This window comes from Buceros rhinoceros, unplaced genomic scaffold (genome assembly GCF_000710305.1).
Source record: "Buceros rhinoceros silvestris isolate BGI_N320 unplaced genomic scaffold, ASM71030v1 scaffold4844, whole genome shotgun sequence".
NCBI classification, from domain to species: domain Eukaryota; kingdom Metazoa; phylum Chordata; class Aves; order Bucerotiformes; family Bucerotidae; genus Buceros; species Buceros rhinoceros.
This window is the reverse complement of record NW_010406368.1, coordinates 7023-19767: the sequence shown is the minus strand read 5'-3', so window position 1 is coordinate 19767 and position 12745 is coordinate 7023. Positions and strand designations below refer to the sequence as shown.

At 35.8% G+C, this 12745-nt stretch overlaps 1 protein-coding gene across 1 annotated transcript in view; it reads right to left on the bottom strand.

The window, feature by feature from the left end:
- LOC104491601 (sodium/hydrogen exchanger 9-like) overlaps positions 1–12745 on the bottom strand; it is a gene marked incomplete at both ends in the record, with an annotated part of 98530 nt that overhangs the window by 79328 nt on the left and 6457 nt on the right. Inside the window, one exon of the mRNA XM_010134051.1 lies at positions 769–882. Coding sequence (XP_010132353.1) covers positions 769–882 — 114 coding nt within the window. The remainder of the gene's footprint in view (positions 1–768; positions 883–12745) is intronic.

Genomic DNA, 12745 nt, shown 5'->3' with positions numbered 1-12745 from the left:
CCCATATTTCAAAACTATTACTGTTTGTCAAAAATTGCTGAACCAAGGGCTGCTGCTCTGAGCTAAAAAAAAAACCAACCCCAAACATGTAAATTGTCAGTTTGAAAAGAATCAATACTATTGTACAAATAAGAAACATATTTGTTCAGAAACCACGGCAGAATTAAAGACAGGCTCTTTTTCTTACCGGTCTCTTAGGTATATAAGGTGTAAATAAATCCATGTATACTAGAGCTAACAAATACAGAGAAGGAAAGATTTGTGCAATGCAGAACTGTTTGTTTTTCAAGGACATAGTATAATTTAAGTAGCTCTGGAGAAGTTTTGCTCATGGCACATATCTGTTAGGAGGCAACTTTCTGTTTTGCGGATCTGCACTGACTTGGGACAAGCAAAAGGATTTTCTGTGTCTGCATCGGTTGCCACAGATATGTCCTGACCCACATCCCCAACTTCCCACCCCACTTGTAAACCAATGGCAAAAGTCGCTTTTGGTTTAAAGCTATTTGCCCTGTAGCAGATCTGCAAAACAGATTAAAACTGTTAAAAGAACTGTTAAAAGACCGCCTACCTACAGACATTAGGCCGGTTAGAAAGATACACCTTAGAAAGATGCTTTGGAATTGACAAAAAAATTGATTCTTAGTACTTAAGGAACTGATTGGTTTGCTTGTTGACTTTCTTTTTCACACAGAGCACACATTCTTTATATATATATATGTATATATACATGTAAATAATTATATACTTATTTATAGCAAAGGATACAAATGCACCAAATATAAAAAGAAGATTGAAGATATGATTTTGAAAAGTGAATAGTGCAAGTCCCATGTAACAAAAGATGACATTCTCAGCCAAAAAATTCATGAACTCGAACAACTTGAATGAGAGAGAAAGAACATAATTATGACTCAAGTCTGTAACTACTGTTTATCACCAGTTCCCTTGGAATACAGAACTATTTAGATGAAAGGAACAGATATCACACCTATTTCAAGGGTTATTTTAAAACCATCTAATTTGTTATATTGTATATGTGGTGCCTTTTAGCTTTAAAAATCATAGTTGCTTGCATCTATTTGTGATCTGTTTATGAAAGCCTGAGATAGACAACTGATAAAACCCATAAACAGCAAGTGAGTTATACAAGCTTCAATGCAAAGTGAGGGGAAGATGGGGGAATTTAACTTCACTCACGTTTACACATCAGAGCCTGGGAAGTGGCTTCTGATTAGACAAGTGGCTATGCATAGCACAGCACTGGGTATGGGTACGCTAATGCCGAGAGAGAGGAAAAAATCCTAAATGGACTTTTAAAAACCTCTGCCTTTAAAATATAGCATGATCTTTTTAATTATCTCGAATATTATCCTGCAGATGAAAACTTTCATTGCACTGGACTGACGTCAAGATCAATTACTCTCTTCAAACCAAACTATTTAAGATATCATTGAAATGTATTATAAAATAAGGCTAAAATTCCTGATTATGGTAGGACTTCTTCAGTGAAAAACAACCAAAGCCAAAATAGTAATTTGCCTTGAGGGGATGTTCTTGGTTGCATTTGCAGCTGATTATGTAAAAACTAATAAAATAAATTTTCATATTTATCCACATCTTGAAAAAAAATCAATCACTGCTGCAAAGTAACTACAGAGGAGAAAAAAAGAGGTTTTTTCACTTCTAAAGTCACCTTTGGGCTTACAAATCCTGATGCAGAATTAGGGCCAAAGTTTGTCAGTCAGTCTACAACCAGTCACACACCGCTATCGGAAATGTTACTATGGAGATATTTTATTTATCCTCATTGGGCTTATGTAGTTTTTATAATATATTTGTGCTTCTAAATATAAATATCCAATAACAGTCAGTAAGATCTAGCGAAGAAAAAATGAGAGGTGTCAGCATCATTATTTAAAACAAATTTCAGAGGCAAAGCGATATAAACCCCAGTAGTATATGGGAAGATATTTCGCACCCCATGGCAGCGCCATCAATTATCCCAAGCACATATTCCATAGCCCCCTTTTTGTGCTGCAATACCGAACAACATGAAAACAAACACAAGAAATATTTGTTAGTACACTTCTGTAATTTAAATTAAATTTAAATGAGAGAAAAAAACCTCCTATGGGATCTTGTGACCCGTAGAAATTATTAGGGTAAATCTTTGCATTTCCATTTCGGGAGCAAACGTGATCCCACTTCTTTGTGGGAATGTCATCTGATATATTTTTGTAATGCAAAAAGCAATGTATCAGGAGTGCCACGACATAATCTACGTATACGTATGTATGTAAAAAGAAAAAAATAAAATTTGTGTATATGTTAAAAACTTCATACTTTAGTTGCTGGGATAAGATAAGGGTGCTCCAGAGGTTTTAAAGCTGAAAGATATTTCACTCTTCATTTACAAAATCTCATTTAAGATATAAGGATGTGTAAAGCAGATCTTACTATTGATGTGTTTTAGAAACACATTTTTTGAAACTAAAGTTTCTTTTTTGTATTTTCCAAACTTTTTGTTGACATACAGATTTTGCTATATCATTGCTTTTGCTGTATATTCTTTCTCGATAATCTTCAAAAGGAAGTTCAAACTTTTACTCTTGCCTGAGTGCTTTCATAACATTACTACTTTTACTTTCATGACTTTCCATGACATTACTAATCTCACCTCTCATCACCCGGCAATCCGGTCAACATGCAGTCTTTATATATTTCTTGTAAATTCAGTTTAGTACACCTCTTACATTTCCCTATAACTTTACGGGTTTTTCTGGCTACACGCATCCTGTTTCTTACTACTTCAATGCAGCTTCAAAATTCCAGAATCATTTCAGTAAGTGATTCTCAAAAAGAAAAATCCCCAATTCTTGACTATGTGTTTCCAGTCACCACGAACAATATATAACTCCTTTGCTCACCGGGACAACGTTTCCTGTGCTATCAGCTTAAGCCTATTAGTTTTCTAGCCTATATTTACAGTGTATACAACACTTTTTAACCACGTCATCTATGACAGATAGGTGCAACACTGTAACCTATTGCAGTTCTTGAATCGTATTGCTGGACATCAGCTGGCTCTGTTTGCAACAGCAAATACAATCCAAATCTCACTTTTTTTCTTGTTAATTTTGGTGCTGAACTGTGTTTACCTTTCCCCCCTCTCTTATCTCTAGTTGCTTTGTGTCGTGATCTTCCACTATCAGAGCACTGCCCATTTGCTAAAAGACTAGTTTCCTTCCTTTGTATAGCCCAAATCCAGGTGCTATTGCAATAGGTAATTTAGAGTAGGCTCATTCCTATTCCAGAAACAGCCATGATATGGTGTCTTATGAAAGATTCATCTCCGTAGAATGGTAAAACTCACTCATTAACTTCATTCAGAGTTTTCTGTATTACTGTCCTGGTTTAAGTTAGAACAGAACTCATTCTGTTCTGTGAGGTTTTTTTCCAGCTAAGAATTTTCTAAGTAGCTGCACTTTCTGAAGTTAATGGCATATTTTTGCAGCCAAATGTGTCTTTTTGCAGCCAAGTGTCTGCTTCTAGAAGTGACAGTGCTTGATGTTCACAGTTACTGCCAGGGACTGGGGTGCAGAAAGGCTCAGGCTTACACTTGCTGCTGTGCAGACCAAGGTCACTGCTAAATCCTGTGTAACACACTGGGGGTGCAGTAAGTTAGAGGCTGCACTTGCAGGGAGGAGCAGACAGGACGGGTGACCCTACACCGAGCAACAAGGTGTTCCATCCCATAGATGTCATACTCAGTATAAAGCTGAGGGATCACAAGGGTCAAGCTCTCTTCTTCAATGGCCAGTGTCCACGGAGGACTCTCAATCCATGCATTCCTGAATCCAGTTCCTGTCTGCCACTGAGTCCAGTGTGGGCCTTCCCCAGTGTCTGCCCTACAGCATCAGTGGTGGTGGTGACATAATTGCTGTCGGGGTGGGGGGGTAGGTTCAATATTGGCTTTGTATATGTTTCATTTTATTGCTATTATTTTCATTAAAATGAACTAAAATTTTTGGTTTTCTTCTCCAACCCACAAGTCTCTCTCCCTTACTTCCTTCTCCTTCGGGAAGGGAGAAGGTTTAATAAAGAGCATCTGTCATTTGTCTAGTGGCTGGCCCAGCCCTAACCCTTGACAATTCCCTCTTTTAAAGGGATCTTTTAAAGATATACTTAAAAAATTTACTTTAAATAATCTTTTAAAGATATACTTTAAAAAGTATATCCCTCACATGACACCTTTATTCATGGAATGCAAACTATTCAAATTTCGCATCCTTAGTTAACAACAACAGAAAACCCAACTGCTTCACAACTAGTTATTGTCATAAAACCCATGATATCTGAATGCTTTTTCCTGGAATGTGATGCTTCTGGAAATAACAAAAATTGTCCACTGTCCTCCAGAATTCCCTTTTATTCCTGTTTTCAGCATAGTGTTTCTTCAAATGTTTTTTGTTCAACAGTGATGCAGAGCCCATGGAGATACTTCATTAAGCACTTAACTGTCAGCGCTGTGCAGCCTAAATCCTGTCAGAAAAAACCAATTTATTCTAAAGAGTTCTTCTGAAAACCATGTTAAGAAACAGCTTCCGTAGAAGCTTCTCCCAAATTTGTCATGCCTTTCACACAAATGTTTGTCGCTGTTTCGAGGTGAGATGTGGGGACCTTTTGATGAGAAGCAGAAGGATAGGAGGAATAGGTTTTCATCTGGAATTTATAATTTTGTGGGACACTCAAGGAGTTCCAAGAAGAGTAGCACCATACACATTAGCCTCTGAAAAACACTCTTTTTTTTCTGAGTGGCCATAAGCTAGGTCCATGCTATGGTCTGTGGACTGCTTAAATGCCACTCAGAAATTTCCCTTATTTTGAATATATACAATTGCAAGTGGAATTACTTGCATGAAAAGAAAAAAAAAGAGAAAGAAAAAACGTTAGGATTAGAATCCTAACTATTGAATCCTTGTAATGTCTATAACCATAAGTTCCCGTCCCTTGTCTCCCACAGACACACCTGACCTCTTTCTACTCCAAATGCTCATATGCTGCCAGTAGTTTCCCCAAGGCTACCAAAAAATTATACTGGGAACCATTTTAATATACACATAGCAATAAGAGATTTTTACTGTATAAAACTAGAAAAACCTCATTTGTAACATGCCATTTTTACCTCTCCATGAAGTCTATAAACCTGCTTATAACTTTAAAGTAAGAGTTGTAATAAATCACCAATGTCAACACATTGCAGAGTAGAATATTAATTACAAACACACCAGTTCAGAACCAGTCTGGGCACTTGATTTAGGTGTTTAGCTCAGTGAGTTACCGAAACTGGTATTTGCTTTGCTTTAGTTATTTTCTCTGTAAAAAGTGGACATTGCAAAATATTTATATTAAGAATGTCTACTAAAATGGTCATAAAATTTGTGTATTTCAAAACACATAATTCATCAAATATGTTTAGATTTTATATTACTCTCAGCCATTGTAAACACTGAGAGGGATGTGGAAAAAAATCAGTTTTAAGTTGGGACATTCTTCTGGAAAGTACTGCTCGCAGTTCAGTTCTCACTGGCATAGGAAGGAATCAATCCAGGTTATCTATACTATCTATACAGCCTTGCTGTAACCACTAAGTTTACCTTATACCAATTTTTAAATTTTAACTGAAGTGAAAAATTTTATATGATATAAAAACTATATTAGTTTTATCTTTTGAGAGATAAGAAAAGCTGCCTTTTTTCTTCTCCTTCCTTGCCTCCACCCCCACAGTTAAGTTCAAGCCAATTAGAGAAACCAGCTTGATGTATTTTATAGAATTACTTAAATTGATGTATTTTATAGAACTTGATGTATTTTATAGAACTACTTAATTTTTCACTGAGTGTTAGATGATCTAGATAAGGAATTAGTGCATCTGGAAGATGGGACACAACATCACATTTGCAATAAAAATAAAAGTCTTTAAAGGAGCATCAAAAGGAGAAAATGTACATATTCTATGCTACAGCCCCCTTGTGGTTGGGGAGATAGAAAATGTAAGATTTTGCAAATCCTAATATTTTAAACAACATTTTTCATCTCAAGAGAGTGAAGTTGTTATGAGGGGACTGGGTAAGAAAGATCAGAATTACACAGAGCATTCTTTCATCTCAAGGGAATAATGTTAGTACAAGGGTAGTAGGTAAACGCTGAATTACATCTACAACAAATTTCTAGCAAAATTCAGTGGATTTTTCTCACTGATGGCAATATTACTTGATTTTATACTGGCTGAATGCATATCATCCATCTCTTGCAGGTACCTGCAAACCTTCTCTAGTTCATTGATTCTGCTAGCAGCATAGAGGAATGCTCTTTGTCTAGGGGTTTCATCTTACGGTGATATATTTTTGCATGACATCAAAACAGGGAGAGTTTCAATAGTCCAACAGCAGCTAGGAAGGTAGGATGTAAAATTGATTATGCTTTTTAAGAGAGTTTTGAAGGTGACAAAGAGCTATTACAATTCCAAGCAGTCAATGTTAAGTGATGGTTATAAAATTTGTTATATTTGAATAATGCTATTCAATAAAAACACAGCTATCAAAAATGTTGCGTGAAGTCAAGGATATTGATAAATCAATAGTTGATGAAAATTGCTTTTCCCTAACTTTTTTGAATTAAAATGTAGTAGAGGATTTAGACCAACACATTTTTTCTGAGGTTGCAGAAGCCTTTATTATAGTTTGCTTTATTTAATCTTTCTCTTTTGATTAGAGGTTTCAAAAGCAGAAAAAGGTTTGAATTTGAACCTCTTGCCTGCAATCCTTCATACTGGTATAATGAATCTTCACAGCATAGAGATATAATGCTCATTTCTACAACAACATGCTTAGATGAAAGAATCAGCAAAAGTAACTCAAATTCCTGATAAAATATAAACTTGTTTATGGTGCTAATTTTGATATCGATGTATATTTGTCTGTAAATGGGCAAACACACTGGAAGAGAGAGATTCTTACAAGATCTTTTATGTCTGGGGCAAAATTCTGGCCTTATTTATCAGTAGACCTTGCTACTGAATTAGATGAATTTCACCCCAACAGATATATGGAAGGCGCACAATAACCTTCCCTACAGAGCTGGGATGTTTAAAATATTTGTAAGGCCTGAGAAGAACTGGGAAAATAAAAAGAAATAAAGAAAACAGAAGCACCAAGGGAGAGGAAAGGCCAGCAATATTTTGCGTTTACACAGTATGGATTATTTTTTCTGCCATAACCACGCAAGTTCATCATGTGAGAAGCTGGCACACAGAATACACTTCTGACTAGCGACAGTAAAGAAAAACTGCTGGCCTCAGACACTAAGGCAAATCCCTTCTGTTATTAAAAATGCCATAGTTCTTGAATGGCTTTGCTGGTCAAAAGAAGTTTAAAATACATGTGTTGAAAATTAGTCAGATAAATTAGAATATTTTTCTAGTTCTAAACTAGTTGGAGCAATGAAAATCAGAGGGACAACGACTTAAAAAACAAAACATTCAGAACTTCTAAAAGGATTTGACCTCAGGGGTGAATGGAAGCTTTTTATGGTTTGTATTTATAATTAATCTGTCAGCATCATTAACTACAGGATCCACATTTAACCCTCAGAAATAACTTTGTTATTTGATTTGATCAGTTGAGAGGTGACTGTTCAAAACCTATGATTTATTATACTAATTTCTTACGTGTAAGTTGCAGCAAAACTTTGGTGTGCACATATGGTAGTATAGCCAGATTCAGAGTCTCATGAGAATTTATTTGTTGCCTTTAATATACTTTGGATCTAGCAGTAGAAAAAATTAATTATTCTATCATTGGTTCTTGCTAAATTGCCTAGGTAAGGAGATTTCTGCAAACTTGGGGTTTTTGGTTTTTTTGTTTGTTTGGGTTTTTTTCCAAACACAGATCAGTTTGTGAAAGAGAGAACCTTTATGGATCGCTATCTCCCTTTCCTGCAGCACAAAAACTTTTGCTATTATACCTGAGGCATTAAGGTGTACCTAAAAATAACCCAAGAACAACACCTTAATGGAAGGTATGGCCAATACAGGCGATGATACTGTTGCTCCTACAGTTTGTCATGTAAGTTCACAAACTAGAAAAATCTGTTTTCAATGTGCTTAGTTATCTTAAATTCCTGAACTGAGATGTTGCAGGCACACAGGAAGGAGGAATCATCAGTGCGCTGTTGTATCAAGATAATGTGCTCGGGGATTATAGAAGTTAAAAGCTCTCTGCATTTACTTTAGCACTATTGTACTATTCTGTATTAAGGAAAAGTTCTGCTCAAGATGGGGCATAACAGAGAGCAGATGGAAAATTGTTTGAAAGGATATAAAAAACTGTGACTGGTCAGCAATTAATGGTGGTACTAGAATCACTGTGTTTAGGGATGAATTTGGAAATTTTTGGCAACATTGATGACTGTTCCATTCATTGATAGAGGGATAATTATGGTAATCAAAAATGAAGAGGCCATGAACATGAACAGCCTGTGCTGTCTAGGATTAAGCTAGTATCCTTATAAAGCTGAAATCAGAGAATAAATTATGTGTAGAAGAAAAAGAATAAAAAGAGCTGCAAAATAATAATAACATCAATAAAAATGAAGCTTTAGTTTATGACCTACACTGAACAACTTCAAAGATTTTTTCTTGGAAGGCACCTTTCTGAGGCAGTAAATCACCAGTCAGGTGGAAGCAGTCACATTATGCACTGCCAATTAAGAGATATACGGAACAATGGTTAAAAAAACAAGCAAAAGAAAGAAACAATTTGTGGCTTCTCTTGTTCTCCTTTTGGTCAAAGAAAAATAGTGATATTATCAATGTAATCCCTTGTCTTTAAACTGCAATAAACTAATACATCTATTGTGTTTCTGCATTTATATTAGAACGCGAGGAACTGCTGCTGAATTTTCAAAATAAAACACAAAATCAACATAACCCTCTTCTTTTCACCCCTCTCAAGAGTTTTTTTTTCCTGTGACTTGTCACCACAGTCCTAACCTCAAGTGGTCAGTCCAATTTCTAAGGCAGGCAAGTGCAATTTATTCCATTTCAATTTACTGAGAGGAAATATTAATTCTAATATTAATATTAATATTCTAGTATTCCAATATTAATTCTTGAATGGAGTTAATAAAAACAATTCCCTTCCTCGCGAGGTTTTGCATGTTGGAAAGAAATTCAGTTAGTTGCTGACGTATTAGGAACTAGTAGTCAATATGAGGGCCTTTAACCTATCAGGAAGAAGAAAAAGAGAAAAGGATTCTTATGAAGTCTGTGGTGCCTTCTCCATTCTTTTCAGCAAGAATCGAGACTGCAAAAATTATCTGATGCTTATGACCACAAGATTTCCAATTCACTGCAAATCCAACCTACTACAGGACAAATACTCGCTCTCTTTGCACCTGATCTATAGAAATGATGTTGCAGCTTCTATCGTCTACCCATATTGATGCTTCCCTTTACAACCCATAAAACTGCTTCTGGAGAAAAATGCTGTAAATCAGGAAAGACTCTATCTTAATCCAGAAAACAGTAGCAGTATTTGCATGTGTTTTTCTGAGTACATGCAGTTTTTGGTTTTATTCAGTGCCTACTCTAAGATAAAAGAGTCTTTACTAAATATCTTCTCTACTTTATATGCCACAGTTATTTGCTCAGAGTTTTTCACGTATGTATATAGACTTTTGTTACAAAACGTTCTTGAGGCTGGCCAAAAGCATTGTCAATAGCAGGGGAAGCAGAGGCCTCCAGAACGTCACTAACGCGGCTACCTGCCAAACCACGCAGACTGCTTTTCAGAGAGGTCAGTGCACTCCGGTGACAAAACACCTGGTGCTCTATAAAGATCACAACGTATCCTATCTAACCAAGTGAGAAATAACTATCTTAATTTCTTTACCAAACACAATGTCCCCACAGTAAAAGCAATTATGAACACGTTGACATATACTCATGCATGTCTAAGGCAACACGGGATTATAACAAAATGCTTAATAATTTTACTGCATTTCAACTTAGCAGTATAATGTACTATGTATAAAAATACAAAATAGACAATAGTTTCTCATTCTGTAACTGGAGAATTTATTGATAAATCCTCTGCTAAAATCATCTACTGTGATAATATGAAGTGTCAGTGTTTCAGACAAGGAAAAAGTTAAAGAACATTATTACCATTAGGACATCATAACTCTATTTCAGGAAAGACTCTGAGCGGTTTTACTTATATTATCATTTTTTTGGAACTGGCTCATTTTTAGTGTAAGTCAGATCTTGTTAAAGTCAAGGAGCTTTTGTTCATGACACAAAACTCTGTTGAATTAGTTTACCTGTATGAAAAATGGAGAAAGGCTTAAATGAAGAATCTTACCTCTATTTTTTATTTCTGTCACAAATTCTCAGTTGTGACTGACTACATGTTTAAGGAAATGTTGTAAGTCTCAGCTTTTACAAAGCATGAAATCGAATAAGCTATATTTTAAAATAAAGGTAACCATACATACTCTAAGTATGTGATGTTAAACTGCACTCTGCTCTGTTTCAGCACTGCATGTTGATGATGCAAGAATATGTCGATAGCCTGGGACCGGATAGATTTTAGTTTGCTTTTTCTTCCTATGCATTCCAGAGTTGCAGTGATGAGAAGAGTGGCACTAATTAGGAAAGGACTTTATCTGACAGTCTAAATAATACTCAGATGAAATTCTCGTTGCAAAACTAGATGTGCTTTAAAGGAGTGGTGTATAAGGCTAGATATTTGCATGGATACAGGCTTAAAACCTAGGGATAAGTGCTAGCTACCCACAGTTAGGAGGAAAGTTGCAGAGGTCAGTCGTTAAATCTCTTGTGAGAATATTGAGAGAGACTCAACAACATGATCTGCATAGTTATATAAACCAGTTTTTTGATTCTGCAGTAGCTTACATGGCCCCACACAGTTTGACTCCACTGCACAGATATAAGAATCTAATCTGTGATTCAGGGCACTTTTCAAAGAATTTACAGCATGTGTCTCAGTTTGGAATTTCATTACATATTTCTCCATATGCCAATGAGATTTTGGCCTATTGGTTTTAATTCCAATTGGTATATGTTAGCTAACTGCTGGCATCTGCTACTGTGCTGTAAAGAGCAAACTATAACCTTAAAAATCAAAGGACTTTATTAATGTTTAAAGAAAATGTTTAATATTTAAACAGATTGCAAAAACTTTGATGAAGCCATTTGGAAACTACTTCATGTATGTCATTGTGCAACTTAGCCTATCTGCTAGCATCAAAAAAAGACAATTTTTCTCTGTAAAAATGCAGTTTTCACTAGAGTTCTGAGTTTCTTCAGGGTATGGATTACATTTGAGCCAGAGTAAATGGTACTGTGTATGCAAAAACAGAGGAAAAATGGAGATTAAAGAATGAAGTATAAAACTGAATATTCTAATGAGATTTCTGTATACGGACATCCAATATTTTCGGTATTATGTATAGCAGAATGCTAATTTATTATATAAATCACAAATTATGCAGATAATTACTGATATACCATAGTTATAAAGTCTACTGTTACCAGTTCACTTGTAGAAATGTTTCCTATGTGTTTGCCTTCCATCATGTAGCTCACAGCTAAAAGAGAGGAAATGAATACAGCATTTCCACCTAAATTTGAGGAGAGTTGCATGTAAAAAGACTGTAGTTTAACATTGTTTTAGCATGGCTAAGTAATCAGGAACATCAGTCAGATAATGAAGGAGAGGGATTTTATTAAGAAATTCAGATTGAAAGACATGGTGGTATAATGCCTTTTGAAGGAATCAAGATTTTCTTGTGGTGTTATGATTCTTCTTGTCAAACCCATAGAGTAAGCAGCTTTACCTCTCTTTTATAGCATTATACTATTCTACAGGGTTCCATAAGTTTTTATGTTACATCTGGTCAGACAATGCGTCTGGCACATTTCCAGTCTACAGCTTTTTCTGCTAAACACAGAAAATATCTGTGTACTGGAATTCATTGTACACTTCCTGTAAATTGTAACCCATTTAAAAGGTAATAATTATTACAAGCACTACACACATGGTACATGTTCAATTAGAGATAAGAAGGCAATTTATAAATGAGAGCAGCCTGTTTGTAACAGACCCAGTGACTCTGTAAAGAGGCGTTGGTTTAGCAAGCTGTGATGGTCCAGCTCAGGAATACCTGGCGTAGCCAGCGTGCCTGTGACATAGCTGGAGCTCGTTAGTGCCTCCAGAGGGAAAACTGGAAGTTAATAAGGGAAACGCAGGACAGGAATGAGGGGTTGCTTCTCTTCAGGTTACTCAGGCTAGAGCTGTAATGACAGCTAGTATCTAGACATGTTATCTTATCTTTTGGACTTTTAGAAAGGTCTAAGGCTGTGACTTCTGTTGTTCTTAATATAACTCAGGTGTCTCAAAGTTAGCAGAAATTTTTACCTACAATTTCAGGTGTCTACTCCTAACAGCCATATGCTAAATGGAGCATAAACAATTCTTTTTTTAACTCTGTGCTTATAACCTTTTCATGTCTGTATAATTTTCTTCTCTAAGAAAGAAAGAGAATAGAGGCATTTCTATGTCCTCCCCAATTGTTTTGAACAGCTGCAAAAGGAAGGTTTTGTTACAAGAGGCCTTGTCTCAAAAAAAACCCCAAACCCCCCCCCCCCCCCCACACC